General features: G+C 38.0%; 1 protein-coding gene across 1 annotated transcript in view; it reads right to left on the bottom strand.

Annotated features, from left to right (window-relative positions):
• Nucleotides 1-8,184: 8,184 nt before the first annotated feature.
• Nucleotides 8,185-12,768, bottom strand: part of LOC139674905 (prolyl endopeptidase FAP-like) — a 40,829-nt gene continuing 36,245 nt past the window's right edge. The window contains exons 23-26 of the mRNA XM_071561874.1: nucleotides 12,605-12,669; nucleotides 10,632-10,704; nucleotides 10,295-10,368; nucleotides 8,185-8,935 (exon numbers count right to left, since the gene is read on the bottom strand). Of these exons, the coding sequence (XP_071417975.1) occupies nucleotides 8,834-8,935; nucleotides 10,295-10,368; nucleotides 10,632-10,704; nucleotides 12,605-12,669 (314 nt within the window). The 3' untranslated portion in view covers nucleotides 8,185-8,833. The remainder of the gene's footprint in view (nucleotides 8,936-10,294; nucleotides 10,369-10,631; nucleotides 10,705-12,604; nucleotides 12,670-12,768) is intronic.

Raw genomic sequence — 12,768 nt, forward strand, 5'->3', positions numbered from 1 at the left:
CAACCTGATTTTTCTAGTTTTTCCGATATATTTTACTACAGATGTCTTTTGTATCCATGTGCAAATTAAACTAGCTTAAACAAACCCCCAAGCTTTCAAAAGTCAGATATTTATATATTTCCAGTTTAAAAATACAAATTATGATGTTACAGTAGTGAAAAAGGAAACAAATTAATATGAAAATGTATGACTGAATAAAATAGATTTCTATTGACATGAAAATGCTTGCAAATAGCAATGATTACTAATTATAAATAAATTACTTTTTCAGGTAGATGTACTTTACATCTAATTTACCTACCAATTCCTAGTGAAAAGTTCTGTAAAATACAACAGTTCTAGTCTAAGGAATTCCATAGTAGGATAGAAGACTAAATTAAATTTTATAAAATAATCACAATAACTATTGAAAGACTTTAATTTTACTTCTGTGCCATAAAACTTCCTTTTCAGCTCTTTTGGTCATATTAAAATAATAGTGGCTTGAGACAAACTAATAAAAGTGGAGCAGTGGAGTGACAGTCTGTAGGAGTGATGGAGTGACAATTGGTCTTGGATAGTTTTGAATCAGTGTCTATAGAAGCCCACTTAATTTGTTTGTATGCTGTTAAGTTAATCCTCAATTCATATTTAGGCAGTATCTATAAGGAGTGAATATTTTTAAACTCACATTAAATAAATATCTCTACAGAAGATACTAAAGAGATAAAAATACAAAATCAATAATTGCGTATCTCACATTTAAATTCTTACTACAGTGCTTGTCTTTCATTAATCTTCCCTCTTTCAGTTAATTCTGCAAACTAAACTGCTGATTTCCCTTTTTCGGATCATTCTCTGTTGAACTAATTCCATACATTGAAAGATTTAAATGATGATGTCATTAACTCCAAATATCAATGAGTATAACCTCAGAGTATAACCAGTTTGCTGCAAGCACTGCACTGATAGATCGTATTGTACTGAGAGATCATGTAAATCTTACCTTATTATACTTTGCAGAGATATGTGGCAGTTGCAGAAAGAGCTGCTACTCTCTCTTCTGCAACTATGGCAAGCTTGAGGATTCTGAGCTCTGCCTCGCTGTCTCTTTTGCACAGACATATATATACACTGTTCAGCTCTAGTAAGCATTACAGGAGTGCATCATTGCTGACAGTTTCCTTATTCAACTTAAAAAAAAGTCATCATGTTTGCTATTCATTTCATTTGATAATTTTACAAGCAATTTCACACATTCACTCTGCTTACTTTATGACATCAGTGCTAACATGGATTTGCAAAAGGAGTGAGGTAGCAATGTCCAAAGAAGTAAATATCAAACAGAAAGGCATTAACATGGCAAACAGTGGGCTAAAGGTGTCTGGATTAAGGCAGCAATTTCTCCAATTTCTGATTTGCCGTTTTTAACATTTAGAATTCCGATTCGGTTGACACTAATAGCATCATCTTCATTTATCAATTTTAAATCAAGGTGTATAAATTTAATAGGCTGTTAACAATAACCAACTCCCTCCCCACCCCCCGAGCCCTGGATTGATTCTTCAAGGGATCTTGTGCCAATATAATGAACAAGAATTACAAAATCATAGAATCACAGAATGAACTGGATTGGAAGAGACCTCCAAGATCATCAAGTCCAGCCCTTGATCCAACACCACTGTGATTACTAGATCATGGCACTAAGTGCCACATCCAGTCTCATCTTAAAAACCTTCAGGGATGGAGAATCTACCACCTCTCTGGGCAGGCCATTCCAGTGCCTAATTACTCTCTCTGTAAAGAATTTCTTTCTAATATCCAACCTAAACCTCCCCTGGCAGAATTTAAGCCTGTGCGCTCTTGTTCTATTTCTTCATACAACATGATATTCCTTTGCAAAATGCAAAAGGGTACCAAAAATGAAATAGCAGTATTATTACATCTGTAGGGTGCCAGGCAGTCCAGGAGATGCATTAAATATGAAGGACTCCACTTTGAGTTTCAGCTCTGTTCTGCAGAGATCACTGGGATCACAGTGGACATCTCACTGAACACTAATGATAGCCTGTACTCCAATATGGAGTAGCCCATGGTCTGATTTGTGGCAGAAGGCATATGCATCACAACAAACCCTCTTATCTCCCCTAACACTGCTCCTTGAAGCCAGCAAAGCCTCTGCTTTATTGAGATAAATTTCTACTGGCTGACTACAGTCAGATTGACATAGCCCATATGATACAATTGAGGTCGTGTATAAACTTAATAACTGCAGTGTTAGAGTGGCAAGCAAAAGTTAATGGATCCTTCCTGGAACTCTAGCCTAAATACCTTGCTGCGGTACTACAGTGTGGGTTTAGGGAAACTTTGTCTCACTACACAGTCCACAAAATCATATTTAATTTTTTTAGTATAATTTTTATGTACTATTGTATCCATTTACTGAGATTTAGCATTTATTTTTATAATTACTAGCTACAATGCAAGTGTGTACTGATGCTGCAGCTCCAAACTTAAGGGCACAGCTTCTGTTCCTCTCATCACTGCCTTCTGTTTGTACTTCAGTGATTTCTAAGACCCCTCTTTTGTCAGGTTGATCCTCTCATTTTTAATTACTACTTCTTTCCCTCTCTTTTTCACATGTTCTCTTACCCATGTCTTCTTTCTTGCTGCTCCTCATTGTAGTTTTCACATCCATTCAAAGTTGTGGATTCCCAGTCACTGATTGATGTAGGATATACAAACTTGCATACATATTTATTAAACATGGCTTTTCATATTTTTTTCTTTGAAATGACCAGAATTACCATCTCCATAAACCAGCCTTCCGTAGGCACACAACTCTGTAACGGCTAAGACACGGTGCCAATGGGGCCAAAGTAAACTTGGAAACAATCTTGTACCCCAACTCTACTTATTTTCAAGAGATGCTGATGGCACTGAGATACTTTATTTTTAAAATCCAATTGCTATTTAAAGTTCTGTAGGGGATGAAAAATCACAGTCTAAATCTGAGCGCATCACTGCCATGCGTGTGTCCAGAGCCGGTGAGTCGGCACTGCACGACCCTGCAGTTCCCCGGCAGCGCAGCAGAGGGGGATCAAAGGGCCCTTTAGACCGGCTCTGCTCCAGGAGGACACACACACACACTCTTGGCATGGATTACTACAATTCTCTCTCTAAACGTTGAGTTAAAGACACTTAGCTTTCTAAACAGGCAATACAGAATGTGAGACAACAGCCTCTGCTCGAGGAAAAAGGCAGTTTTACCCTTTTTGTTTAGTTCAGTTTATTTTCTTGTGTCATATAAAGTTCCTTGTTTGTGGTAGGATGATTCTAGAAAGAAGTATTAGACAGAGCATCTCAGTTCACGTGGTTGGGCAGGTTGTTACAGAGGTTGTATCATCTAGCAGGTCATCTGGCATCTAGAAGGTGACTGCTTATTTGTTTTTCAAGTGATACACAGACCATGCAACCTTCAGTTGCCAAAACTGAGTCTACCTATATACTTCAACAGCACAGGAAATACGAGTCACCAAACAGAAGCAGAAAATCATATCAAGCGTATGAAACATGCATACATACTCAGGCTTTTTCCTCTCGTATTTTAAAATACAATAGTTAGTTGGCACCTCTTAGCCAAAATCAAGGGCAACCTCACTCTCTACATCATAGTTCTCATATGAGACAATACTTTCAGTCAGACTAAGAGACAGAACCATAAAGGGACCTGCATTCAGGAAAGTTTCATGTTTTTCATGATTCAATTGGAGTCCTTAAAAACGCTGTATCTTTGGATCACTGTATTTGGAGTTCATCAGTTTCCTGCACCATCATCTTAGTACCAGGTAATGTCTCTTCTAAAGGACAATGTAATGCACTCACTGGACATAATCTCTGCAGAGAAACTGAATTCTTTCTGGCCGCACACTGAACCTGATGCTCCAGCAGTGACAAGTCCAGTTGATGTGGCTTTTCAGAAAAATAGGATCAAAATAACTGGCTTGCATACTCTAAATATAATAATTTTCCAGGATGTTTCTCTCAAGTCTTTAACTGGTGGTACAAAAAATCCCAAAAAACCCAAAAACTAAAAATGTGAATTGTCAAGAGTTGAACATTTTAATGAATTAGGAACTTGGTGACTTTCGACAGTAAAAAGTAAAGAAATCCCCATCAAATGCTTTCAAAAAAGTGACTCCCCTCAGATTTTTCTGTGTATTTCTTCATTACATATATATTGCAATTATATTACTATTTAATACATGTCTAAAGGGAGGAGGATGTATCTTGGGGTATGACTTCAGCCCCACATCCTTTACTTTCTTATACTGCACAGAAACCATTCTCTCCCTGACTTCATCAACCCTAAGTTCAGAGGGCTGGGCTCTGCAGCCCCTGTCATTTTCCTCTCCTTGCTACATGATAATCAGCCAAAAGAGTCCTACATTCCCCTTCTGAGGATTAGTGCCACCAATACAGGAGGAACATCTGTGCAAATACATACATGCATAAACCATCGTGTTGCACACATACATGTGTACTTGTACATAACACACTCAATGCATGCCTGTGCATGTATGCAACTCCATGGCTACCCTCTGGAGAGCAAGAACAACTTTCTGAAATTGAGGATCAGTTTAAGATCTCTCAGCCTTTCCACAGCATGCAACTCCATGCTCACTGCCATGGATCCTAACAGGTTTGTACCTCAGGGAAGAGAGCTATTGTGACTATGCTGTAGCCCACTCTGCTCACTAGATTGGAATCACACCATTGCAAGTCAATGGAGCTGCATCAATTTGCGCAAGCAGAAGAGCTGGCCAAATATGTACTAGTTATTTTACATTCTAACAAGACAATGTTCATAATTGAAAGTAATACCAAATGCTCTTAGCAAATACTATGAATTATTCAGATTAAATATAGTCTTCAAATGACTGTATAAAATGTTCTAAACAGCTGTGCCTTGTAATTGGAACTGACTGGCAAACTGGAAAGTATTGAGTGAAATCTGAATTTGACTTTATATCTGAGTAAAATAAGTATAACACCAACAATATTCTAGAACCTGGCTGGAGTTGTACTTGTTTTTTTACTAAATTCCTCTTCAGGCCTTTTCTTCTTTGCAGCTGCAGTAATCCTAAGTGAAGCAAAGCATGTAGCTCCACATTTGAAGTATGAGGATGGCACGTTCATTGATATGTACAGCTCACACAGCATGAATGAGGTACATGATGAAAACAGGTTTGGAGTCAAATCAGTGGCTTTCTACTATTTATGTACACTTCAGCTCCTAAAATAAAGCAATTTTAACTTTTCAGCTCTAGTTTTATTTTGTAAAAGCTAAAGGAGATTTATATTGGAAACTGACTTGTAATCAACTGTATTTGTGGCTATTTATCAATAGCCTGTTTACTTAATTCAGAACAACTATGTCCAGTCTTCAGAGGCTTTTATATGTTGTTTATACGACACATGTTTGAAGGCTTAAGTTTCATTGTCCGAAGCAGTATTTTTGGTTATCTGAAGTGTTAATGTGTTACTCAAAGGAGAAGAGCAGGAAGTGCTTGGCATTTTCTGGAAACCAGATCCTCTAATACATTTGAAAGTGGGCAGCTAAACTGTGAGGATGTTCACTCACCAGCTTAGGAAAGCTTCTCATAAGGTCTAAGCTTAAATTCAAATTGTATCCCAGTGTTTGCTCTTACACACCATATTCCATGACTGCATTATAGTTATATATACTTTTTATTCATGTATAAGGCTAACCCTTAAACATTCTTTGTTAGCTTCAGCTTGATACCTCAGGTCAAGCCCTTTCACCATGAACTGCTGAAGATCTGTTACAGAAGAATCTACACTGTAGGCTCTCCCAATTAAAAAGGAATGGGGCAAAAAGCTGTCCACAATGTTTGTGGTCATGCTTTTAACATGGATTGTGTTTGTAGACAACAACAAAGAATGGAAAAGGTTCTCTTTCTAAAGGAAAAAAGGCTTGGGGGAATCTTATCACTATATATAAATATCTGAAAGGATGATCTAAAGTCTGAGCGAGGCTCTTTCCAGTGATGCCCAGTGACAGATCAAGAGGCAACAAGCACAAACTGAAACATAGAATGTTCTGTCTGAAGATAAGGAAACACTTTTTTACTGTGAGGTGACCAAGCACTGGCAGCAGAGGCCCAGAGAGGTTGTGTGGAGTGTCTATCCTTTTAGATATTCAAAAACCATCTGGACAAAGTCCTGGGCTACTGGATGGAGGTGGTCCTGCTTGAACAGGGAAGTAGGATAAATAGATCTTCAAAGTTCCCTTTCAACCCCGACCATTCTGTGGTTCTGTGATACTGTGAGGGTAGATTTGAGGTGCTCTGCACCGTTTCTAATGATTGACTGCAATGTTATCTGTTATTAGCACAGGCCAGGCAGCAACTTGATGTTGTATATATATTTAAGAGGGTTTCTTTGACACTCACATCCTAGGACACTTTCCCCCAGGTCATCAGAACACATGGTTGCTCAATCATGAAGCTTTTGGATTAGACATTCTATCGGCAACTCACTGTAAATGTCACACTCTACTGGAGACATATTCTCATTCTTTGGCAAGAACACTGTGTAAGGCAAAGAAATTAGCAACACAAAAAACAATGAAGGAAAAATGATAGCAGCAAGATACACTTTTTTTTTTTTCATTTTTTATCCCCCACAGCTGCTACCTACAAGCCAAAATAAATGGTGGACAGTTTGGAAGATGTGTGGTCTGATTGCCTCAGGAAACAGACTTCAGGGCAGATTAATAATGAAACAGCTAACATGCCCCTTTGAGAAAGAGGTACCTTCTGCTATTTTATTTTGCAGATTTTCCTGAAATGTCCTTTGTTCCAGAAGATTCTGACAAGAGACCTGTGGGTAGGGTGTGAACAACACATGGCATCTTTTTACTATTCATAGTGCACACAAAGGGCCAATTCATATGCCCAAATTTCCAGAGCTTACAGGATTTTCAAAAGAATAAATAAAAGTGCAGAAACTGAAAGAGAACCTAATATATTGATAATTATGTGAGATCAATAGCATGCATTTTTGAAAATTGCTCTAGGTTCCTATGGGCGTATTCAGGTAACTTAAACCCTTAAGCATCTGGGATAAGAGTTTGATTTTTCTCTCTTTCACCACAATGTTGCAATGATTTCCATGGTGCTGTATCAATACAAGAAACTGAGAGTTAAATCTCAGTAATTTCAACTGAATTGTATTCCTTATTTTTTAAGATAACCACATCTCTGAGACTACTGTTGTATGCAGCAAATGCACATAGGACCATATAATCAACATCTAATTAGTCCCACTTCATGTTATATTTGCTTAATGCTAACTTTCTTAGAGCTATAATTTTTTCCTTTAGCCATTATAGCAGCTGAATTTTAATTACATTACCAACAAAAAGCTCATTAACGTCATGTAATTGGCAGCGTTTCCAAAAAAACCTGAACTAATTGAGTATTTTCTGAAGAGTTCCCATCAAAGTATAATTTAACCATTACAAACAGCTTGGCAACTACATTTACACAAAGATGTATCTAAGGAATGTTCTCATGTGTGGAAAATCAGATTTGATATTGCCATTAACAAACGAAGGAAGCTGTTACATAGCAAATCACTTCCACATTTTAATTATTTTGGCTAAACCCCATGTTTTTGTCAAGAAATTCAAATGAAACCCCTTGCTTCTCCACAAAGAAGCAGCAACTGATCTCTGAGTGAGAGTTAGGAAGCAGCTTGTTTTGTAGGAAGACAACACAGTCTTTTTCAGGTTATTTTGTACTCTCAGCAGCTAATAGTGGAGATGAGATACTGTGTTAGACAGATCATGGTTTTTATGCAGTAGGCTAACTCAGATTTTTTTAAACATGAGACCAAGGAATCATTTAATCCACAATGGATCTCTTGCCAATTATCTGGTTAATATTCCTATATTATGACAGGACTGATTTAATTACTAATCAAAAGAATACAAGTATTCCAATCATTATTAGCTCCTAGCATTTTTAAAAGACCCCCTAAAATAGTTTCCCTAGAAACAAAGCAAAGAAAGCTTGCATAATCCTTTGGTCCTTCCTCTCCAGTCTGGGATAATAGACATTGAGATTAACTTGAATGCTGAAGTAATGGTTAGAGATTAAAAACAGGCTAATATGACTTGCATATTTTGAGTACAGGGAGAAAAACCACTGACATAAAATAGCTACCATGAATGTCTTGCTTTCATGTTTAAACCTGAACACTGAGAGTTTTGCAGAATCAAGGTTTCAAGCAAGAGTTGAATAAAATTTGAACTCAGCATTCAATACTCTCAATAAGTATCCAAACTTCAGCTTTAAATACTGTGTGTTCCTATCAGTGCTTGGATTCTTTCAAAAAAAAAGGAAATAAATTTTAAGAAACTGGTTCTTTTTAGGATGCTAATTAGGTACTTGCACTGCTTTCTTTGTCCTTTTCTGTTTTACATTTGTAGTTAACAAATGCAATCATATTAATCTGACAGTTTGCATTGCAATGGAACACCTATCTTTGGACTGCAGAATGTGAGTTTAAACAAGTTGGCAATAAATGTACAGTACATGTTACATCCTGATTTTATTTATTCTATCAAACAGGTGTTACATGTGTCAAAAAATGTATTACCATAACATTTGGTAACATATAATATCAAAAGTGGATGTAAACATCAAGTTTAAAACTTCAAAGTTCCTGTTATCAATTCACCTGAAAACTACATAACCTGGGCACTGTTACCATTGCGTTCTCCCAGAGATGCTTCAGATGCCTTGGCATGCTCTGAATAGCCCATTTATTCAGACAAAGAAAAACATTTTTTGAGGAAGTGGGTCATATGTGTGTAGAGATGTTTGCTGGAAAGGCCTGGAATTCCGTGGTCCTGGTCAGTATACCACTGAAAAAAATCCAAAAACAAAACATAAACTTCCTGTGTTATGTTTTCAATTCTGCTAGAGTTAAACAATACAAGAAATGTATTTTCTTACCATAAAGAAAAAAGTAGATGCCTCAAGAAAACAGAGGGACTTGAAAACTTTTTTCCTATGTTCCAAATATATTAATATTCATGACAAAAGTGTTTCTAAACCTTCTGTAACCTAAAAGTAAATGTTACTCCCTCAGTACCTACAAGTCAGTTTCATCAAGTCAGGCAAAAGAGCTTAAGATGCCCCTTGGCATGAAATGCTCTTGACCTGCTGCATGGCCTGGGCAACAGGGGTCACAGTCTTGCTTAGGAATAAATACTGGGCTGTTAGTAAAAGACTTTCAGCTAAACGTTTTTGAATTCTATTCAAAACATCCTGCATTACAGCAGAGCCATGAACATTGTGAATGGTGTACTAGAAATAAAATACACATACAAATTATGCTAACTCCCAGAAATACCTGCCATTCCACTGTAGCCAAAGCAGAATGACTACTGTCACATACAGTATTCCAGATACTTGAGGAATAATTCAGATTGGTTAAATATCAGTGAAGGAGGCAGAAAATGTGTAATATACAGAAGGGCCTACAAACCCCAAGTAGGGAGATCCCGGTGTGATCCCTTTTTTGGGGAGTTCATGGTCATGTGAAACAGGACTCAGGCAGAAGGCCAGTATATTTGATAGCAAAAAAATACTGTGGTTATTAGCCCTGAGAAAAGAGGTTTGGAAGCAGAGGTTAGCATGTAACTCAGAACTACTTTCCCCCTGCTCATTCCTCCTTTATATCCTGCAACCTCCTGCATGTGTGTTTCTCTCTTTGCCTGGGTATCCCAAGCAAGTTTTTCAGAGAACTTTTCTTTTTGTCTGATCCTGGATATACTATTTGGATACCTTATACTCTTTTTGCTTGTTTCACCTCATGCCTGTGGCAGACAAGTCCAGTTCAAGATAGAGTCTATCAGAACCGGTGATAATTTTGGCCTCAAAACCCAGCTTTTTGATCTACTTCTCCTTTACTATCTATCAATAATGTTTGTAAGGATCTTTATTCTTCTCCCTGGCTCATTTTAAAAGCCTCCAAGTTATTCTTGACTAAAGGGAAATCCTGATAGCATCCAAGGGGCAAGGGAACAAAAAGAGCAGGCAAATCCTTTGGGAAAGAAATTGAGAAATTGTTTATGAAGAGTAACAAATGCACTAGCAAGTGCCAGATTTTGAAGCATGTTCAGTTGAACTGGGTTATTAAAAACATTGCCAAATGTCAGATAAGCTTACTGATAAAGTTGTGAACCACTGTTCAAAATGAAAATTAGTCTGTTATTTACCATTGCCTGGAAATCCACCTGTGCATTAACCAAAGCTTTTGCAATTTGTGCTGAGTTCTGAAAATGTACATTATCTAAAAAAGGGAAAAAAGAGATTGTCTGTTGAAATGTGTAAATACCACAAAGCATAAAGTTATAGTGCATTAAGTTGTGTCCACTAATTATCAAGTGATACAGTTGACATTACTAAGAATGAGTAAGCATCTTATAACAAGTCATATGGAAATCTACCAAAGATCTAAGTACTGACCCTAATCAAAGGCACAGATAGATGCTTAATGTTTTTCAAACAAAGTGATTCTGGCTCTGTGTTTGTTCTGCCATTTGCAAACCTCACCATCTGCTGTTCCATGGATGAGAAGATACTCTACGTTTTGGAAATTCTTTGCTCTTGCCATCACAGTTGAATTCTGTTGAGAGGAAAAGTGAATAGTTCAGCAACTTCAATTTAAACCACTCATTCACTTTGCTAAAAGGTTTTCATTACCTAGTAGAAAAGCAATCAAACAGTTGAACTGACAACTCAATCTGAGATTACAATAGAAGCGATGTGTATATATATATATGTGAGGCTAGACAGATCTGAACAAGCTGGATCAATGGGGCAAGGCCAGTTGTCTGAGGTTCACAACAACCTGTTCTTGGCCCACAACAACCCTGTGCAGCACTACTGCCTGGGCGAAAGAATCGTTGGAAAGTTGCCTGGCAGAAAAGGACTTGGGACTGCTGGTTAACAGCAGCTGAACACGAGCCAGCATGTGCCCAGGTGGCCAAGAAGGCCAATCACATCCTGATGGGTATCAGAAAGAGTGTGGCCAACAGGACTTGAGAACTGATTGTTCCTCTGTAGTCTGCACTGGTGAGGCTGCATCTTGAATAATCTGTTCAGTTTTGGGCCCCTCACAACTAGAAAAGACATGGAGGTCCTGGAGCATGTCCAGAGAAGGGCAATGAAGCTGGTGAAAGGTCTGGAGAGTTAGTCATATGAGAAGCAGTTGAGCTGTTTAGCCTGGGGAAAAGGACACTCAGGGGGAACCTTATGGCTCTCTGCAGCTACCTTGAAAGGAGGTTGTAGCCTGGTGGCAGTTAGCCTCTTCTCTCAGGCCACTAGTGACAGGACAAGAGGAAATGGCCTCAAATTGTGCCAGAGGAGGTTTAGACTGGATATGAGAAAAATGTTTTCATGGAAAGGGTTGTCAAGCTTTGAAACAGGCTGCCCATAGAAGTGGTTAAGGCAGCATCCCTGGAGCTATTTAAGACATGTAGATGTGGCACTTGGGGACACGGTTTAGTGGTGGACTTGGCAGTACCAGGTTAATGGTTGGACTTCATGATCTCAGAGTTTTTTTCCAAACTATGAATCTGTGAGTCTGTGATCTGAGACTTCGACTTCAGGACAGGCATACCTACAAATAAATACTGTTTTATCTTAAATTATTTGCATGTGTTCTGAAAAACAGCAGCAGGAGAAAGAATAATAATGTGCCCCATACTGTGATGTCTGTACACAGGAGATCTATGTACAAGCTTGGCTTGCAGCTCTTTGGCTGTTCCATCACAAGCACATCTACACTACCAGAAACAGATTTGATATTTAGTGCCTCTTCTAAGGCACAGAAATAAAATAATAAAATAATAATAAAAAGCACAGCACTAGTCACATGCCATTCCCTGAATACTATAGTTCCTGGCCACTCAGATAGCTCTACCAGGTTTGCTTGGTATTGAGCATTTCTGTTCTTTGAGCTTGGATAGAAATTGGTACTGAAAACATGATCCAAAATCTTTAACAGGAGTCTTTGCACTAAGTTCTTTGGCCTCTCTGTATCAGGAGCTGGTATGTGTGCTGCTAGAGGAAACTACAGACTTCCTATCAATGTGAAGAAAAGAATGGCAACCTGTTCCGGGTAGGGGAAGATGTTCTGACTGTTTAGTATGATTATGATCTTACTTTCAGAGAGCTCAATTTGCATGGAGCAGTTTGCATACTACAGCTAACAGTACCAACCAAAACCTTATCATCATCAACAACATTTTAATCTCTCTCACTTGGGTTCCTTCCTAGGCTAATGGTTTGCACTGGCAGAACTGTCTGACTTGTCCAAGTGAGAAAATAAGGATTTCAATTTAGCATTTATGGGATTTATAAATGCAAACCCACAATTAATTATGGAGATAACAATTTCAAAGCAGCAGTTTAACTACAGGACTGTCACTACGAGAGCTGGTGGGTCATTTTCTTTCTGCACACTTTTCCATGGAAGTGTGATTCAAATTTAGGGCAGATAAACACAGAAACAGAATTCTCACCTTGTAGTGCTCAAGATTATCAGACTCAACAGGAAGACCCATAAACCGTTCTGTGTAGATAGATGCTGAAATTAAAGGAGAAAAAAGCTATAGGTAAAGAAATTTTTGTGCCTTCAGTGAAAAATAGAAAATTAAATTATGTTTAACTGTGTCTGTTGCTTGTT

Source organism: Pithys albifrons, chromosome 8 (assembly GCF_047495875.1).
Source record: "Pithys albifrons albifrons isolate INPA30051 chromosome 8, PitAlb_v1, whole genome shotgun sequence".
NCBI lineage: Eukaryota > Metazoa > Chordata > Aves > Passeriformes > Thamnophilidae > Pithys > Pithys albifrons.